We start from the raw sequence: 21,637 nt of genomic DNA on the forward strand, positions 1-21,637 counted from the left end.
TGGAAAACTTTTTTTCACTATACTTATGTTATTTATGTGCATACAAGACGGCCAACATTGTGAAGTTATTTCAATTAGTTCAGTGATCACTAATTCTTTCAAATAAATCTCCATTTTTTTTATATCTTTAACTGTAGTTCAAGTTCACTAAAATGCTTTTTTCTTCAGTTTATTCAAATGATTACACCGCTGAGGTTTTCTTAAAGATAATATGAATCATTGTTTGCATTGTACTGTAGTAATTGTTAAGAAACACTGCAAGACGACAGATCAAATCTGATATGATTTTAGAAATATCAATTTTTTTATCAGATAAATTCCTCGATATAATGACCAAAGAGTTCATTACTTAAACACCGTTTACGGTTGCCAATAGATCGATAATTTAAGCGCTACAAGGTCTTTTCTATTGAGTCTCTTTTGCATATTACAAATTGACAAACTTGTGATTTAAAACCACCTTTCAACCATTAGTTTGTGAGGCCTTTTAGAATTTTACGTCTTAACATTGCTGCTAAAAATATACAGAGTTACTTCAAATTACAAGTGTTGACCAACCATTTATGAATCACTGTGGTTGTATTTAATAATTAGAACTAACTTAACACCAAATGTAAACAATGTTTATCTCTGTACTGTTTATTTTGATATTGAAACAATAACAATTGTAATTCACTCTAATGATAATTATTTGATACGTTGTAAGACCATTTGATAAAACAATATGTTTAAACCAGCAATTTTATTGATGAATATAAGCATTTTTATAATAATAAGCAAAGAAATTTTCCTTTCATTTCTTTATGTGCTATTTATTTGACCCAGATATTCAGATAAGCTTTTTTGAGTACTTAGTAAACGTTGTTAAGAGAATCTGAATTTATAACGTTCCCCCATGATATGAGACCCCTTGAGGGCCTCGAGGTTGCCCAGGGCTACTTGCTATCAATGCATGCACTTTGTATTTTGCCTAGTTACATCATTGAATTTTAAAGAGTATCAATGATATAAAAATGTATGAAGCCTTTAAATATAAAACAGGCTTCTTCCAGTCCAGTCATTAAAGCGCAATTTAACGCTACTTTGGGACATAGAAATACTACAGTTTTCATCGTGTGAGACAATGAATATTGCAGAATATGTGAGTACAGAAATACATGTAGTTACTAAACGCACTTTATGTGCTATTTATTTGACCCAGATATTCAGATAAGCTTTTTTGAGTACTTAGTAAACGTTGGTAAGAGAATCTGAATTTATAACGTTCCCCCATGATATGAGACCCCTTGAGGGCCTCGAGGTTTCCCAGGGCTACTTGCTATCAATGCATGCACTTTGTATTTTGCCTAGTTACATCATTGAATTTTAAAGAGTATCAATGATATAAAAATGTATGAAGCCTTTAAATATAAAACAGGCTTCTTCCAGTTCAGTCATTAAAGCGCAATTTAACGCTACTTTGGGACATAGAAATACTACAGTTTTCATCGTGTGAGACAATGAATATTGCAGAATATGTGAGTACAGAAATACATGTAGTTACTAAACGCACTTTCTTGCAATGTTGTCCTCCATACGTATTTTGCAAATTAGGAATAAAAGATGAGTGTGTTCGTTATTACTTGATATAGACTTGTTTTCGCAATTATCTTTGAGATACCCATATACGAGGGCTTTCCAAAGTTACATAGACAGAACCTGTTAATGGCATTAAACGTCTATGTTCTCTTCCATTACCTTTTTGCAAACAATACCGAAAAAATCAAATTACGTGATTCATTCATTTTTACAGAATAAGAAACAAGAAGCAACAAGTTGTGTCTAGCGGTACCATGTGCGGCCTCGAAACTTTACCGTAGATGCGCCGTTGTCAAACTCTTTAGGATAACATATTCAATTTATTTCCGAAAATTCCGAAAATAACACATGCCTTAAACAGAAGTCAAGCATTATAAGCATTAAATAAATTTTGTTTTTTCTTCAACAAAACTGAATATGTGCCCGATGCAACGGTCACACCTTTTACTTGTTAAATTCATAGTATAATCTAAATAGTAAGTGTATATAATAACATCCTGCATGTGCGATTTTTGTGGTATCTTTATTGAATTCTGTCATACAATATTTAAATTCATACACACAAACTACCTACAGCGCAGGAATATATCGTCAGTTGTGGTTTAGTACACTTGTACAAACAGTATGCCAAAACATATGTTCACAACTCAATGATACAAAAAGGGGAATAACTCTTGATACAAAAAAAATTGTACCAAAATATTCATTTACTATAACAGTCACGAAACTTGTCCTTTTATTTTCTTTGTTGCTTAACTATTGAATCAAAAACTGCATATCTAAGCAATTTTATTTGTTTTATTGACATTAAAACCGCCATTGAATTTGTTTATAGAACTTGACTAAATTTTATCCTGTACTGTTGCGCCGCCTTGTCGCCATTTTACCACGAAGTCAAACATTACATTGTCGCAAAATGCATAAAAAATCATAAAAAAAACTCTGTAATAGCCAAACACATTTAATGGTTAATAAGATAACAATGATAAATACACCTTTTCTTTTATTTTTTTTTTTATCATGAAAGTGCTTTCCTGAGGACTTTGGTCTCATTTTGTTGATGTAAACGATTCGCTTTGACATTGTGCCGCTTAAGGTTATTTTCATCTAGTATGCTTTTATTTTACCAATTTAATCTCGCATAATTTCTAAAGTAAACACATAATCGTAATGTATATTACTTGAACTATATTTCATAAATGTTTCTTCTATTAATTATAACCCAACTTGTTATGCAATTTTAGGACAACCTTCGTAAATATATTCATTACATTGGTGATTTTTCTGGTTTTTAAGGTCAATAAAAATGGAGTTCAAATGCCAAGGTGTATCTCGAACATCTTGTGTAACTAAGTTATCAAACTTAAGGCACTTCCATGTACTGACCTTATCCTACTTAGTATTTACTAGTTGTAGTCATGGTAGTATTCTCATAAGAAAAACAAAACAAAACAAATCACAGTGCCAAACATTTTTTAAATTTTTGTTTTAGACACCATCGCTATTTTTTTTAATAATTGTAAGAGCAAATTTTGTTCTAGAAATAAAAATATGTTTTCAAAAATTAAAAACATTACATCAAAAATATATCAATTGGATTTTATAGATTGAAATGGATGACACAAAACGCAAGAATTACATGATAGTTGGGGCCATAGACTTTGGAACAACTTTCTCAGGATACGCTTTTTCTACAAAACATGATTTTTTGACAGACCCCAAAAACATCAGGAACATTAGCATAAAACACTGGGTGGATCCTATCAGCGCAATGATGTATTACAAGACCTCAACATGCATTCTGTTCACCGAAGAAAAAATATTCGACAAATTTGGTTTTGAGGCAGAGGCTAAGTATTTGGACCTGATACTTGACAATGATCATGAAAAATGATATTTTTTCAGAAGATTTAAAATGTCTCTTTACGCAATACAGGTAAAATGTCTATTTCATTCGAATTTTTAAGTTTCTAGTATTATCATATACGAATTTTTTCTGTGTATGATTTACGCCCGTTTCTTGTTTAAAGTCAGAAGTCCAAGAAATGTTAGTTGAAGATGAAACTGGAAAGACTATGTCTGCTCGAAAAGTGTTTTCCGAATCACTCAGATTTTTAGTGAATTCACTGTTTGATGAAGTGAGGAAACAGCAAACCGATATTGAAATGACGGATATTAGATGGGTTGTCACAGTGCCAGCAATCTGGTCTGACCCCGCAAAGGCATTCATGAGGAAAGCTGCAATAGAGGTGTTCCTTTCTATCATATATTTTTAATTACTTTAAAGAAAACAATGTTATATTACTTAACAAATGGGCAAATGGGGATAACAATGTTCAATAAAATTAAAAACATGTTTGTTAACTGAACTCTCCGACATATTGATATCTGATATGAATTAGTTGTTTATTACAGGCTGGAATAGACTCTGGTATGTTGACGATAGCTTTAGAACCTGAAGCGGCAGCTCTATATGTTAAACATCTTCCTGTAGAGAAAAGAATTTGTGAAAATGAGAACGAAGACTTCGAGACATTTGCTCCCGGTTCAAAATACATTGTTGTGGATGTTGGAGGTATGGTATGCGTTAACCTTTTTTCTATCTACATGTAACATACCACCGAAATCATTTTAAGTGTTTGAGTTTGTTATAAAAGTAAAATTTAAAAGTAACTCACACTTGACAGGGGGTACAATTGATATAACTGCGCACGAGGTGCTGGAGGACGGTCACGTCAAAGAACTTATTAAAGCCACTGGAGGGAACTGGGGAGGCACAAAGGTGGACGAAGAATATATGGATTTTATCAAACGTCTCATTGGTGAAGATACTGCAAAGTATATTGATGAAAACATACCAAGTGTATTTTTTGAAGCTTGTAGGGAGTTTGAAATGGCCAAAAGAACAATCAAACCCAATTCCGACGGCAAATTTAATGTCAGGATTCCCTCTCAAATCGGGGAAACCTACTCAATAGTATATTGCGGTAGAGAGTTGAAATCAGTAAAAACTGTCTTTACAAAGTATGAAAAACATATGGCCGTTTCATTTACTGGAGACAAACTGCGACTGAAATCAAAAGATGCCAAAGATTTCTTTGCTGAATCGATAACAAAAATTGCTGATTATCTTTCAGAACTTATTCAGCAAGATGGTGGAAATGACATTACTACTATTATTCTTGTTGGTGGCTATGCAGAGTCTCCGATGCTTATTGAGGGAATTAAATCCAGGTTTTCTCACATGCGTGTTATCATCCCTACAGAAGCAGCATGGTCAATTTTGCTTGGCGCAGTCATTTTCGGTCACAGTCCCAACCTTATAAAACATAGACGAAGCAAGTATACCTATGGCATTGGCGTAAACAAAAAGTTCAATCCTTCTGAACACGATGAAAAACATAAATATGAAGAAAATGGAGAATTTCGATGTTGGGGGCTTTTTAGTAAACTAGTAGAGATCGATGAAATTGTATCTGTCGGTGAATACAGAAAAATTGATAGGCATTTTCATATAAAGAATTGTAAAGAGGAAGGGAATTTCAAATTGTACGCTAGTACATTGAAAAATCCAAAATATGTTGATGAGGAAGAATGTTTCTTCATCGGGCATATTCTGTCGCCTGGTCATGAGTTTCTTCCCAAGCATATCATTTACATCGATGTGTGTTTTGGAGAAACGCAAATCATGTTCTTAGCACAGCAACCAAAGAGTGATAAATTTTTTCTTTGCTATCTTGGAGATTGATTTAAAAGCCAAAGGCTTATGCGTATTTATGTTACTAACACAAAGGTAACAATACATACTTATGTTAATCAGATTGTTGAGTGGAAGACTTCAAGACAATAAGACATTTTTTTTCTTGATATTATTTACTCCATTGTCTAGTGTACTCATGACTCATGTGTAGATATTTTGTATCAGTCGTTTGCACATTATCTTTCTGAAAATTAGTCCAAAAAATAATCTAGGGCATATATTTTAAGAATGTCAATATTGATTTTGCTTATAACAAGGCCACGTTCTTGATTTCCTCATAATTGGAAAGTAATAGACGAAAGTATTAAAACCATTGATAGAAGTTTTTATTCTCTTCGATCAAATATTTATTCTTCCGGTTCTCAACTTTTATGCAGTTTGTTCAGAAAAAAAATATATGTAGCATCAAAGCAACACAAAACGCAGGATTGAGGTAGCACTTTTCAAGTTGTGTATTGATCAAACCATTGATAAGTGTAAAGTATGAAATTCAATGTACGGGGTAGTGTTGTTCTAGTCGGATTATTTATATCGTAAACAACGACAGAGGAAATCCTGGGCGAGAAACAAAAGTATAACTACATACCTCTTAACATATATTTGATAAAATCAACATCTGTTCTAATATTTTCAACAAAAAACACTTATCAACTTGAAGATACTTTTTATTATTCTTATATTTTACGTATTTTAAATCTGTTTTAGTGCTGTTTACAAATTTACAGAACATAACACTTACAGTTCTGTCGTCATCTTTTTGTAAATCAATCTATTTTATGTAAAAAAAAAATTGTCTTTTGTATTTTTATATAGATAATAATTTTTTCTACGTATTATTTGAAAATCTGTGATTTTTCTGTAAGATTTGTTGTTTTTAAAATCCATATAGGAATATAATAACTAAGCTATGTTATGTCACGTTGTTCCTGTTTGAAAATGCTTCAAGAAAATTAACATCAACACTTCTCCTTGTTGGTGATCTTGTAGGGAAAATGTTGAAACAATATTACATGTACATGTTTTTATTTCCTATGATAAGGTACAACGACTGTGAAGTGATTTAATATTTTGTATATGTCATTAACAACTAAGCATTTGTGTAACAAAATAGCCCTTGTTACCTATCATTATATAATCGAACACTGGTGATTGGACTTTATATTTTACGTATCCTATAACTTTGACTATACTGATTGGACGTTACATATTATTCTTTGAACTATTGTGATTTGACTTTATCATTTAATTTCAGAATCAGTATAGAATGCTTTCGTAAAGTAAATACCTTTATTTAATGTATATTCCATGTTAATTGAATCACGAATATTATGTGTCCATCAAAGACTTTATTGCTTTAAAGGAAGGTCAGAGAGAGAGCCAATAGCTACCATGTTTACATATTTATGGGGTGTATTGTTTTGAGGTGATGATCCTTTAATGACCGTAATTAAATCCTTAAGCTTGCTGGTCAGTATGTCTCCAATTTGGACATATGTTCTCGATTAGTACACAAATATCCTGAGGGGGTAAAGTTTGAAATAAACTAAACAATTACATACATCATTCGGCTAATCGAAGTCAATTAGCCCTTTGATCGGCTCAGGTAAATGACAGTAATTGGTCACGATACAGTGACCCTCCCACTAGTCAATATCTGTCGCAACCTTGATTGACCCTAAGTACACTGATTAAGGGCGGGTTCTTGACTGACCAGCTTGACGCCATCTTGGAGCATCATAGTAACAAGGTGGTGGCGCCCTCTTAATGGGCTTTTCAACACCCAGTGAACACTTATATTACTTTGATAGTTGTTTTCCCCAAATAGTATGAAACTACCAACTTCTCGGCTGTTAGGTTAATTCCGACGCTCTTTCGAACTCTCAACATCTCTCTCTCTGACTTCCCCGAATTGGGACTGTGTATTTAGTTTGTTTTTTTCCGAATAAAACCACTATACGATCACTTAAGACTTTTACTTAACGTGTACACTAGTTACGTACTATATGCGTGGTAGTGTTATATTCGTTAAAAACTAAATATTCCACATACATGTACGAGGGTCAATAAAAAAAGAAAACAATGTGACTGTATCATATTCTTGTTTTATTGATAAACGATGTTTCATTCCATTTGATGAAAAGGGATTTTTGTTACCCAATTTTAAAATCAACATGTTTGTCACCACGGCGCACGGCGGTAACATTGAAAACATATATTAACGTCAAGATGACGCACGCACAGATTAGAAATAACCAATCTTTCTTTCACTCTTGTTTTTTGCGCTTTTCACTATACAGTTAAAATCAGAAATATAAATAATTCATTTGACATCTAATATGTTCACATATATTCGAAAATCATATATTAGTTCCTCGAAGTTTTCTTGTTTTTTACCACATGTCTGTTTACAGTAAGGAAATTCCGGAACGTCTGATGACGTTGTTTATTTTTTGATCAAATATTTATAGATATTCTACTCTCTTTCGTATTGTTTGATGTCCAAAACACATTTACCACAACCCAACAAAATGTGTTACAGTTAAACATAAAAGTGAAAATATTTTTTCACTTATTTTTCTTCCACTGCGCATTTTCTGTTTTTATACACTTTTCCCGAGTTAGATTGAAAATGAAAAATGACAATAACAAACTGTCAATCAGGCATGTAAAGGCTTCCCGATGGATTTTTCAGCGATGTTTAGAAAGTCACTTGTCTGAACTTCATACGATATGACGTCACTTTCTTCATTCCTGTTGATTGTACTGAGGGAATGTATCTTAACGTTAAAGTGAATTATATAAAACCACTATTTAACCGCATTTTCCTCTACATAAATGCTGCCGTTAATGCTAGACGTACAGAATTCATTCATATTAAAAACCAGTACCAAATAATCGGCAGTTTTAAAGTTTCGTTTTAAGTAAAAGACTATTAATGAACTAGTGGTTTGGAGACTCTCACTGCTACGTGTAAACAACTGAATGAAGAAATTTTAATGCATTTAAAACCAGCTTGGCGCAGGTGAAAGATCAACATAATTTTAGAATATTTTACGTGAAATTGGTAGAGAATATGAGTACCAATGTGAATCGTGCTCGGGAAACCTACAGATTTACCCAATGTTTGTAAATCGCTTTTGATTAGAAAAAATGTGCACTATTTTGATGATTTTGTGGAATGTTGCAACAATATCTTCCATAAACGAAATATCTATTTCTTTCCCAAGCAAGAACTTCCAAGTATATGACTTAACAAAGGATTTTTCTTAAAATATGTATAATTTAATGTTATTAATGCGATTCAAATAGATCATTTGCAATATTAGGATTCGCCTGTCACGTGATAACAAAGAACATATGACGTCACAAAAATGCATCAAATATAATGTTTAACATCGGTGTTAATAAATGTAACATAGATTTTAAGAAATACTCCCGGTCAAAGTATTTTTGCAATGATAAAAAAAATATCGTTTTCCAGCCGTTTTTTAGCATCGGGACGCCTTAACATTGCTGCGCATCTCGAAAATCCATGAAACAAAATACAAATTCAAAGCAGAGCAACACAGACCTCTAAAAAGATAGAGGTAGAATCAGGTGCCTAGGAGGAGTGAGCATTCTCTGCTGACCAGTCACACTCGCCGTGTGGTCTTTGTCGTAATCGGGGAAAAAACGGAAAAGTCCGTAGACAATACCATACAATCCATACTGTTAATACTCTTTGTTGCGCCAGGAGGTCCGGCGACGTCAATGTTTTACTCCATTTTAATGAGGACTTTATGTCTTTATTTACTTATATCTGTTCAAAAAATCTATATATCTCGTCATTTTATGGTACATAGAATATTATGACAATTTTTGATTTTAGGTTTCAGTATTAGTTAGTTTTAAGCCCAATTTATGTAGAAATTACATAATATGGTTTATTGTTGACACAACCTAAAGTTTGACCGTGTGATATGACTTTATTTTCGCAGGATTAAGTTTTAAATAATTCTTAGCAATATACAAATTTTTTTATTTCAAATTGTTTCAAACAATTAAAAAATAATATCTACTGAATTTAATAATAATATGACGTTAAATAACATAGCTATGGCAAACATCTTCGTATTTTTTATTGACCCTCGTAAATCTTAATTTGTACGTGTTCTTTCTCAAATTTGCCATTATCAGGTTGATCCTGAAGTTCGTTTAACGAAATTTCACGTTTATTTTGATTATACGTTTAACATGAACATTGTTTACCTTTCCTATCGTGTATCATCCTATTGTATCGTGCGTGTATACTGCTCCATCCTGCGTTAATCCTATCTAATCGTTGGTGAATCATATCCCATCCTTTATCTTGTAAAAATAAATTTGCGTACATGTTTTTAAATTTCCTGTAATTAAGTAGAAAGACTATGAAGTGATGTGGTGATGTAGATTTTTATGTATATAAAAAGACTTCTAAAAAGGTTGACTTTTATGATTTTATTCTTTGTGGAATACAATTGTCAAATGATAGCAGGGTTATAAATTTAATAATTTCATATGTTAAATAATATATTTTATGGCCTAAATGCAAAATATTTTTAGTGGGGATTACTCGGTCACTCAAATAAAATTTTAAAAAAGCAGTACAATTTTAAAAAATTATGGCTTTTATGGAAAATTTCCTAAATTAAGCTTATTCATGTCATTACTTTTTTTTATATCTTAAAGTAACCACTTACCCCAAATTGATTTGGTATTAGTTATATGCAACGCAACCAATAAAAAATATATATAATATTATTGTGTAATTACATTAATTATATTATAAAGTACATTACATATGCCTCCTTGTCACCCCTTCATATATGTCGTCCATTCTTGAAGTCGTTTCTGGCATTCTGGTTTTGTGTTTGTCACTCATGATAGTTTTACTGTTTATGAAAGATTTTTTGTTTTAATTAAGAAAAGCTTCAAGTATACTGTGGTTTTGTGGGTAATTGTCCAAAACACCTTTTATTATTTTTTATTGCATTTTCCTTAACACTTCTTTACTTACATCACAAATACTAGATAAATCAATTCCTCCAGGTAAATGGTGTCGAATAGTTAAATCAATATCAAAGTGTAACAATAAAAAAAAATACCACCTCTAATAAAATCAAATGGTAAAATATATATACACCCAGTAGATAAAGCATCAGAACTTAACAAACATTTTGCAAGCATATCACATATAGAAACAACTAATGAGCCCAGTCTTCCACCTCAGGGCCCAGGGCCCCCTCTCAGCATAGATAGAATTAACATCACAGCTCAAGATGTTGTTGATCAATTATCAAATCTAAATATCACCAAACCTCCAGGCCCAGACGGTATCTCACCTAAGATTCTTAAAAATATCATACCTTCAATCAATCATCCAATCGCTAAATTATTTAACCTTACACTTCAAAATCAAGAATTACCTTTTATATGGAAATTGTCACATATTACACTTGTATATAAGAACAAGGGCAAACCAGAGGAGCCCTAAAACTATAGACCAATGCACTCTTGTGCAAAACACTGGAAAAAATTCTTTTAAAAAACCTGCACAATTATATAAAGGACCATAATCTTTTATTTAAAAACCAATCAGGATTTCAGCCCTCTGATTCCACTATTAATCAGCTTACTGAAATTTATAATATTATAATATCTAACCTTGATAAAGGTAAAGATATTATGTTCATATTTTGTGACATATCAAAAGCATCTGATAAGGTCTGGCATAAAGGTCTCATCTATGAATTACAAAAATATGGAATCAGAGGAGAAATCCTTGGATGGATAGAAAACTACATTACTGATAGAATACAAAAGGTTGTCATCGAGGGCTGTTCCTCAGAAATTGAAACCACTAATGCAGGAGTACCCGTGGGGTCAGTGTTAGGACCCTTCCTCTTTCTTATTTACATTAATGATATTGTTAAAAATATATGCAACCAAATAAGACTCTTTGCAGATGACACATCACTTTTTGTAGTAATTGATGATAATGATAATTATTCAACTAAATCATTAACAGCTGATCTTGAAAAAATCAAACAGTGGTCTAATCAATAGCTGGTGGATTTTAATCCAAACAAAACAATAAATGTTAACTTTTCTAGAAAGAAAAAACCCATCCCCAGGTCTCTTTTGGTAACACTTTAAACAATATTATCCAAAAAAATAATCATTGTCACTTACGACTTACTTTTGCAATCAAATGGGGGATGGTCACATCATATATCAAATATCTACGAAAAAGCATGCCAAAGATTGAACATGGTACGCATTCTTAAATATGAAATAAATAGGGAGTCATTGATTAAAATTTACTTTGCATTTATTCGCCCTGTGTTAGAGTATGGTGATGCAGTCTGGGACAATTGTACAGATGAACAAACTAATTAATTGGAAAGTATACAGATTTAAGCTGCACGAATAATTACTGGTCTCAACTACTGGTCTCATCTAAACAATACCTATTTCAGGAATTAGGCTGGGAAACACTTAAGAAACGTAGAAATAACCATAAATTAATATTATTGTTCAAAATATTAAACAATTATACCCCTGAATACTTATCTAATAGAATTGGTGTCTGTTTCCCCTCACATAATACCTACAATCTTCGTAACAATTTCATCTATCGCACTCCTGTTGCAAGAACAACATATTACTTCAATAGTTTTATACCATCTACAATTATATTGTGGAACAATCTATCTCAAAATACAAAAAATATAACTACAGTTTCAGCATTTAAGAACAGCCTCAAAAATATTAATAGTAAAAAACTGAATATGCATAAATTAATTAACCATGTCAAAAGATTAGAAAATATTTGGCATTGTCAGTTGAGAAATAACAGTAGTAACTTAAATGCTGACCTTTACTCACACCACCTTATTGCTTCTCCGCTATGTCAGAAGTGCTTTCTTGAAGTGGAAGACTCTAAACATTATTTCTTACACTGACCATTATATGCCTCCCAAAGAAAATCTCTATTTGATTATATGAACGACAATTCCATACCAATCACAATTAAGAATATACTTTTTTATGTGATAAACTAACATTTCAAAATAACGTACTATTAATTGATAAAATTCATTTTTACATAAAAAGTACAAACATATTTAAGTAAATTAATAGGTTAAAATGTACACATTGTATAAAAAATGTATCAAAATGGGTACCGCTGACTTTCCTTACACTCCCTTTTTTTCATTTTTTTTATTGCTTATTTGTTCTCCCCCTCCCCCTCCCACCCCATCCCCCCAAACTTGCCATTTTTTTCTACTCTGTTATCAATTTTTGTTTTGTTTTTATTACATGTTTTTTCTTTTCTTTCTCATTTTTTTCTCTACACTACGTATACTTTTTTTTTTTATTTTCAACCTTAGCAATTTACCATTATTTTTCTATTTTTTTGATAATCATTTTGCTATCATAAGCTATTTGTTTTTTGTTTTTGTTTTTTTTTTTTTGGCACTGTACCTCCTTCCAATGCTATTTATGATATTAAAATTCAGTTGCAATATACATGTATATATATATATATATATATATATATCTTATTAAAAATTATATAATTACTCATATTATACCTTGACTACAGGAGAGAACAAAAATAGGCATTATGCCTGCTGCTCAATCCATTTCAATGTATCTATATACTTGAATAAAATACTTCTTAAATTAAATTATTACTTCTTTGAAAACGTATAGCGGCTTGACGTCGTTTATTCGGTTGTTTTTACAATGAAATATTAATAAATGATCCACAATCTATTTAGAAATAAAAATATTAATATGAATAAATGATCTGTTTAAATTACTTCACTCAATATTTTCATGAAAATCTCAACACCTTTTTTAATATATTTACAAGGTAAGGTCCCTTTTATCATAGCTAATTAAATAGAAAAATAAATGATGACAAACCTAGGCATTTGATGACAGTGCATGGACATGAGGTTGAAAGACGATCATATCATATCATATCAAATGTATATCATGTATGTGATGGAACACTATCATGAAGTAAACGAGCATCCCTATATCCTGACACTGTGATTATATTTTTTTGAGTTTTTATAATATACCGAACTGTTAAAATTTTGCCCTTCGTTTTCATAGGTAGGGGTCATTACATTTTCTTGAATCGGCAAAAGACGCCCACTTTTTTACAGACGTAATGGATAGTCACCGCATGTTTATCTATTGTACTCCTATATATATATATATATATATATATATATATATATATATATATATATATATATATATATATATATATATATATATAAAATTGTTTCTTCTTCTGCGCGTTCTCTGTTGTACACGGTATAATTTGACCTGTTAAGTGTTATTATTCACCTCATGATTTCTAACCCAAGGTAACTTTGTGAATACAGGACTCCTGTCACGTGACGTATTAGGTAGCATGCATTCTGCTGGGCGATATCATTTGTCTAAACCTATTCCACTTCATCTAAATCGAGTGATGGGTTTTTTTTTTACATTTCTCTGCAAAAATATTAAGAGTATCGGTTCTGTGCCACGTTACTGATTAATCTACTTCTAAATTCTTTTCGAATACGTTGACATCAACTTCTGATTGATCGTCAATGGCTTTCTGTACTGGCCGATTTTATATATTATTTATTTTAATTTGAAACCTTTCAAAAATGGTAACATGCAGAGAGAGAGAAAGAGAGAGAGAGAGAGAGAGAGAATATTACAGTAATTTTAGATCACTCATTACAATATACGTAAGATCAACCCCCCCCCCCCCCCCCCCCCCGTGCATATGCATGAGTCCTATCTTCAATCAAGGGCAGATTTATCTTCAATCAAGAGCAGACAAGTCTAAATTCAAGATATATGCAGGGAAGCACTGGCAGAAGAAAACAAGAATTATTTTTGGCACCTCAATTTAAAAGCATTACGACAATAAATTTCTATTGAAAATTGACCAAACTACTAGCATATAACAAATGACTTGTAGTAAAACTGAGCGAGGAATAAACGTAACAGTAGTGACCGAAAGAGGACCCAAAATAAGGCCTTATATGCAGTCATCATTTTGCTGCATCGTTGACGGACTGATGACTGCATGTAAGGCCTAATTTCATCATATTATCATTAGGATAATATTTATCATTATTATATCAGACCTATTAACATTCCCCCAATATCTGAATTTGAGTGTTTGCGTCATTATACAGCTTGAAATTTGACTACAAATGACAGAGAGTAAAGTATGCAATCGATTACTGCATGCGACATAGGAAATCAAAAAACAAGAAACATGATATAATATACATGATAAATGAAATGAACATGAAAATGTGGGGGTATCTATGCTTATTAATAAAATAAATTTTGCTAATAAAACTATACGAAATGCTTACACCAGAATCAATGATTAAACATTTGATAATTCAACACATATCTGGTGATGTCCATAAACTATAATTGAATTTTACCTCATGAAGGGTGATTTAATCATGCAACGGACACAAGCATTTGATGGGACGACTTTGAAAGCACAACAAATTTCGTCATTAAATACTCTATAAAATTCAAGAAATGAAAATTCTCTAGTTACAGCCATAATCTGCATATGGACCAAACAGTCAGAGGTCGAAAAAAGTTTTCATTTGATTTAGCTGCAACAAAAAGAATTAAAGCAACATATAATCATTTAATTCTAATTTAAACTCACATGTCCTGTAAGTCTATCATGTGGATTTTTTTTATCTAAGTTTTAAAAATTAATATTTAAATAAATTGATAATTTGCTTTAAATTTCAATCAGCTTAGGAAACTGAAAAAAGAGAAAAAAAATCAAAAATAAATGTGATTAGATATCTTTAAAAAATGAAGAAATTCGGATTCATCATACAATTTCTATTGTAAATTGTTATTATGGTCTTCCGTTTCTAACTGAAGACCTTCTTGTTTTCGTTCTGTTTCTTTTTCTTCGCTATTTTTCTTTTTTTTCCAACAAATTTTGTGCACGCGATTTCTCAAAAACGACTCAACCGATTTTCATTAAACTTTCAGATATGATAGATTGTTTTGAACATATTCTATTGACTTAGCAAAAGGATCAGAAACAAGTTCTAACAACTTACAAGTTCCTCTCCTTAAATATAACAATAGTTGTCATGCATATGAATATAGAACAAAAGAAAATATAATATTGATATACACAAAGAAATATTATTTAAATCTCAAGGATTCGTCTATAAACTTTTGTACAGAAGCAAAAATGGTTTTGTTGATATGTAAAGGAAGGTTGTTGTTGCCATATAAAAGTAAATCAGTATCAATATTGACTAAATCTAACATAAACAATTGATCAAACATGTTGTTTCTCGCTCTAGAGTATTTTTTACAAGAAAAAAAGAAATGATACACATCTTCTGTTTGACCACATAAACATAACGGATTATTTATAATATTACGTTTACAAAGATCATAGTTTAATACACAGTTTTGTCTCAGCTTTGTATGAATAATGTTGGTACAGCGTTTACCAAAAGAAAAATAAATAGGGGGTTTCGTAACTTTAGGCATATGTTTGCAAAACAAATTGATTGAGGTGGCTTTTCTGGCTTCTATATTTAGTGAATTCCATTGATTGACAGCATTGGTTACAAATGATTTTTTAAGTAAGTCTAACCTGCACTTAGGAACATTAAACTGATCCTTGTTTCGTGTGTTGTATCGCGATATATTTTCCCTCTTGTTAGGAATAATATCACATAAATAATCAGGCAGACTCCCCATATTTAATTTGAACATAGTTTTCATCTTGGCGATGTATCGTCTGGTTTGTAAAATTTCCCACCCTGTTTCTAAGTAAAGCGCTTCCCTTGGTACAAAAATTGGCAACCCAGTGACAATTCGTGCAGCACACAATTGAACCTTTTCAAGTTTGTCTGCATCATGCACAGAACAGCCATTCCACACAATCGACGCATATTCAAGGGTAGGTCTTACGAATGAAATGTATAATTTTTTAAGAGTCCTAATTTTTTGTATGCAGAGTCTACAATACCATCAATGTATTCAGACCAGCTGAGATTTTGCGATAATAAAAGTTCTAAATGGCGATTGGTCGAGACAAACTCTAGTCTATCGCCTTCAAAAAATAACTTAGGTAAAACAGAGTTACGCTTCTTAGTAAAAAAAAAAACAACCTTTTTTTGATGAATTAAATTTAAGAAGCCACTTTTTGGACCACGATTCCAAAATTTTTAAATCATGATTTAAAATATATTCAATGTTAAGTATGTTGTTTGAAGAATATTGAAGCGAACTGTCATCAGCAAATAATCTACACAATGATAACATATTAACCGCCACATCATTGACATATATCAAAAATAAAAGAGGTCCTAATACAGATCCCTGGGGTACACCTGCTGAAATTTCTGATTTGCTTGACAAAAGATCTTTATACATAACTTTTTGGGACCTTTGACTTAAGTAACTAGAAAACCACTTAAGAAGATCACCACATACTCCATAGGTTTGTAACTTGAATAAAAGGCCGCTATGCCATACTCTGTCAAATGCCTTTGACAGATCACAAAAAATCATACATGAAAATTTACCTTCATTAATATTTTGAACAATGCTGTGATACGTTTCTAGTAGTTGATAAACAGTGGAATGACCTGGTAAAAAACCGGCTTGATATCGATAAAATAAATTGTTCCTATGAAAATAGTTGTACACATGTTTAAAAACGATTCTTTCCATAATTTTAGTAACACATTATAACAAAGATACCGGTCTATAATTAGAAACCAATGACGGATCATCTTTTTTGAATAGAGGAATAACGTGAGCAATTTTCCAAAAACATGGAAAAGTATTATCAACAAGTGATCTGTTAAATAACAATGGAAGTGGTTTTACAATAGTAAAAAGGGTTGCCTTCAACATTTTGTGGCTAACCAAATCAGGACCAATTGCTTTATTAACAGGTAATATTGAAATAATGTCTAACACTTCTTGTTCATTTATATAAATATTACAAAGTGTTTCTCTACATAAACTATACATATTAGGTAAAGCTGCATTCTTATTGTCTACAGAAGAAAGAGAAGAAAAATATGTATTAAGAGATTCGATCTTCCCAATATCTGAATAAACAAACTTGGTTGTACCGTTTACATTAGAAATTTGAATAGGTGGTAGTTGCGTTGAAAGCTTCATATGAAATGAGTCTTTCATCAGCTTCCAGTATAACTTAGTATTATTTTTGCTTGAATCATTTAAATACGTTTCTATATTGTCATAATAATTTGAGATAGCGTGTTTTTTCGTTAACTGAATTTCGGACCTTTCTATACGCAGACCAAACAGAATCTTTATTCGTTTCAATTGCTTTGTTACGCAGTCGATCTCGAACTCTGATCGTTCTCCGTAATACAGAGTCAAACCATGGCTTGTCACGAGGCCGAATGGTTATTGTTTGTTCCGGTATACATTCCCTAACAAACGAGAGAAATTTTGTGGTAAAATTATCAACTGCTATATTAACTTTGTCAGCTTCCGTAATAATGTTTGTCCAATCGCAATGTTGAATTAAGGAATTTGGTTTATCGAAGTCAGCATCTTTGTAGATCCATACCTTACGTTTGTAAGAACGATTATAGTTTAGACTTGACGAAAGCGCTATGTATGTCGCTTTGTGATCGCTAACGGACGAGTCCATTACTATTGTACCCGATTCGTAAACTTGGATACTGCAGTATCTGTAGAAGTGAAAATTGGGTCAAGAAGTGTGTTCGACGTGTGTGAAATTCTGGTCGGTTCATGGATATTGTTAACAAGGTTGTACGTAGAAGAAATTTCAAGGATAATGTGCGTTCGTGGAACAATAAGGAGATCTACATTGATATCACCAGCAATTATTATTTTATCTGAGCGCTCGCCTACTTGGTCTATGCTCCAGGAAAGTTTAGTCCAAAAACTGATATCGGAATTTGGTGGGGATATAGACAGCAAAGAAAATATTTAAAGGTATGGTTGTCTATTTCTACCCATATACATTCAACGTCAGCGGGTTCAAATTCGGGACGTCTAGTAGCACGTATTTGATCCGAAAGGTAAATCATTACACCACCACCAAAACAATTTCTATCTTTACGCAATATTTGACTGAAACCGTCTAAAATAATGTTATCGTTACTAACACTGGGATCTAAGTGGGTTTCGGTGAAACATAGTATATCAAAGTCTTGAATAAGGTAGTTTAAATGACCTAACTTGTGTCTGATACTGCGGATATTGAGATGTAGAATATTCAGAATATTTACAATAGAAGGACCTGGATTAAGTTCAATATCTCCGCACAGCAGTAAAAGGATAAACATAAAAAATTGGGGAAAAAAATCAATATGCACAGAAATTTGTATTATGCTTAACAATAGGTGGCTAAATGCGTTACATAGATAATAAAAAAGAAACAGAAAATTTGCAAGTGGGGAATTCAGAAATAAATAAACTTTTGATACACCTCTACATCTAAAATAAAACAAGCCGATTGCAGCTCGATACTGCTCGACTGAGTTACCCATTATCTATCTTGTGATAGACTAAACATGAAAAAAACGGGCTGCAATCGAAAGAAATATTTGCTTCTAAATAAATTGCAAAATCAGGAGTGTGTGTAAAGTTATTAGCATGACAGAGAAAATGTTCAAAAAGTATAAAACATATAATACAAAAAAGTGGAAAACAAGACATAGAAACAAAAATAAATGTAGCAGAAACGAAAGTAAATGTTGTACATGTATAGGATGTATATACATGTACATGTATAATAATATAACATGCAAAAAAATATGAAAGAAAATAAACACAATAGAATATAAATTCAAAAAAATGAGCCGCTTTTTCCGAGAGTTTTGAGTAAAGCAAACTCTGCACAGACAGAATAGACAACACAAAGTAAATAGTAAGAAACGAAACACAGTGAAGTTATTGAAGACAAAAGCTGTGTTTTGCATGTAGTAAATATTTACAGAGTATTTGTACACCCAACGTTGAGTGTCGAGCGTGTGAACGTGAGTCAACAAAACTGCACATAACAATATGCCGATCATTGATTACACAAATATACAGGTGTGGAAGGTAGCTGTAATACACATGGTGATGTATAATCAGAGTTTATCACGTGACCGAATTGAATTAGATCTGCCTCTTCCCGAATGTAATGGGCGCGATTGTTGAGATCGTAAACTTTAATTTTGCCATTGGAGGAAGAAACCGATTTCAGGTTGTGATTTCTGCATAATTGCCTGCCAAGGAACAAGAATCTATCCCGGTATTTGGTCAGGTCCTCATTGATGGCCACATTTCTAGTACTTGGGTTGTTTTTGAATTTTTCGAGTTTTTGACGAGATGAAATTTAAGATCAACCGACTTTAGTCTGGCAATAATTTGTCTTGGGCGTGTTCGATTTCGATCTGATAGATACTGATCTAAAGTTTACATTTAATTTTTAATTTTGATGACGTCATTTCCGTTTTTGAGATATTGACATTATAGCTATTTTCAGAGGGTCGGCTTGTCCTGGGGTCTTCTCCTTAACGATTGAAGATATTGAGTTCAAACTTCCAGGAATGGTACATGTAGTCGAAAGATTGTAAATGTGTCTTTAGGCATTCATTTTTGTCTGACTTAAAAGGCGCTGAAGCTCGCCTGGACCGGAAATTTGAGATTTAAAAAACGTTGTTATCTTTTCGGGTTTTCTTTGTTTATCTCTGTTCTGAAAAATATAAAACATGTAATGTAAAAAAGGTTTATATGTACTAGATCTTTCATTTGATATCAATAAAAAGGGATTGATTTTATCATGTGTTACGTAATTAAGGGTTTTAAGGGCCAAAAGTCCAAAATTTTGATCAACCATATCTCAGAAAGGAAAAATATTTCGAAATGTAGCACAGAAGACAAGTTGTTAAAAATGATGTTCTTAACAATATGCAACCTTTAAAATTTCGTTAAATGACCCCAAAGGAGACAAGGAATCGGCCTCTAAAACCCTTTTTGTCATATAACTCCAGAACGGTAACAAATTTCTAAACACTTGTTGAACAAGATGTGTTCAGAATTAAATGTCCTTTTATTTGATATCAAGAAAAAGGGGCTGGCCCCTTTAATTGGGGAACCAAAGGGCTCTACAGTTTTATCTAAAGCCCTTTACTGAGGGATATTTTGTGAAATGTTATAGAAGTAAATATGTTTATTTTACAGTTACATGTATCCAAGCAAAGTAATTATTTCATTATATGTTATGTAATTAGGAGTTTCTAGGGTCCAGTAGTCCAACATTTGATCAATCATATCTCAGAAAGGAAAAATATTTCGAAATGCAGCACAGAAGAAAAAAGTTGTTAAAAATTATGTTCTTAACAATATGCAACCTTCAAAATTTCGTTAAACGGCTTAAAACGTTCTTTCTCATATATCTCTAGAACGGTAACAAATTTCTAAACATTTGTTGACAAATATGTTTAGAATTAAATGTCCTTTTATTTGATATCAAGAAAAAGGGGCTGGCCCCCTAAATAAGGGAATCAAAGGGCTCTTAATTCTTTTATCTGTAGCCATTTACTGAGAGATATTTTGTAAAAGGTTAATAAAGCAAATACATGTATGTTTATCTTAGAATTATGTATCCAAGCAAAAATAATGATTTCATCGTGTGTTGTGTAATTAGGGTTTTTAGGGGTCGAAAGTCTAAAATTTGATCACCCATATCTGAGAAAGGAAATTTTTTTCGAAACAGTACAAAAGAAAAGTTGTTCAGAATGATGTTCTTAACAATATACAACCTTCAAAATGTCGCTAAACGGCCCATATAGGTGATAAGGGATCGGCCCCTAAAACGTTCTTTCCCATATCTCTCAAGAACGGTAACGAATTTCTAAACATTTGTTGACAAAATGTGTTCAGACTTAATGACCTTACATATCCTAACAATAAAAGGATTTCCTCTTGCGTAACCTAATTAGGGTTTTTAGGGGCCAGTGGTAAACAAGTTTTATTTTTTCTATCTTGATTGGAAGAAATGCAAGTATTTAAAATGCAATGTAAGAGAACTTATATTTTAAAGAGATACAACAAAACATTAGTATGTCACTCCTTTTTTCCATATCATATTTTTTGTCGAAAATGAAAGTCGATTATGTCATATTTTCCTCTAAAAATCGGACGGAAGACCTCCTCTTTGCTCGCAACGAGATCGTTTTTAGTTTC

The 21,637-nt window shown here is 32.0% G+C and overlaps 1 protein-coding gene across 2 annotated transcripts; it reads left to right on the forward strand.

Moving 5' to 3' along the window:
- Positions 1-1,382: 1,382 nt before the first annotated feature.
- Positions 1,383-7,415, forward strand: LOC128157799 (heat shock 70 kDa protein 12A-like). 2 transcript variants are annotated; one of them, XM_052820422.1, is made up of 5 exons: positions 1,383-1,517; positions 3,185-3,514; positions 3,609-3,827; positions 3,994-4,153; positions 4,266-7,415. In XM_052820422.1, the coding sequence occupies exons 2-5, from the start codon at positions 3,494-3,496 to the stop codon at positions 5,324-5,326; spliced, it is 1,461 nt and encodes a 486-aa protein (XP_052676382.1). In that variant the 5' UTR covers positions 1,383-1,517; positions 3,185-3,493; the 3' UTR covers positions 5,327-7,415. The 2 variants fall into 2 exon arrangements, with proteins under 2 accessions (XP_052676382.1, XP_052676383.1); XM_052820423.1 differs by having other exon boundaries at positions 3,294-3,514.
- Positions 7,416-21,637: the final 14,222 nt, after the last annotated feature.

Source organism: Crassostrea angulata, chromosome 8 (genome assembly GCF_025612915.1).
Source record: "Crassostrea angulata isolate pt1a10 chromosome 8, ASM2561291v2, whole genome shotgun sequence".
In the NCBI taxonomy this organism is placed as follows: domain Eukaryota; kingdom Metazoa; phylum Mollusca; class Bivalvia; order Ostreida; family Ostreidae; genus Magallana; species Magallana angulata.

Coding starts and splice junctions, on each gene's coding strand:
- LOC128157799 (XM_052820422.1), top strand. CDS start 3,494: ATGTCTCTTTACGCAATACAG. Junction 3,828..3,993: donor TGAGGAAAGCTGCAATAGAG/GTGTTCCTTTCT, acceptor TGTTTATTACAG/GCTGGAATAGACTCTGGTAT. Junction 4,154..4,265: donor CATTGTTGTGGATGTTGGAG/GTATGGTATGCG, acceptor CACACTTGACAG/GGGGTACAATTGATATAACT.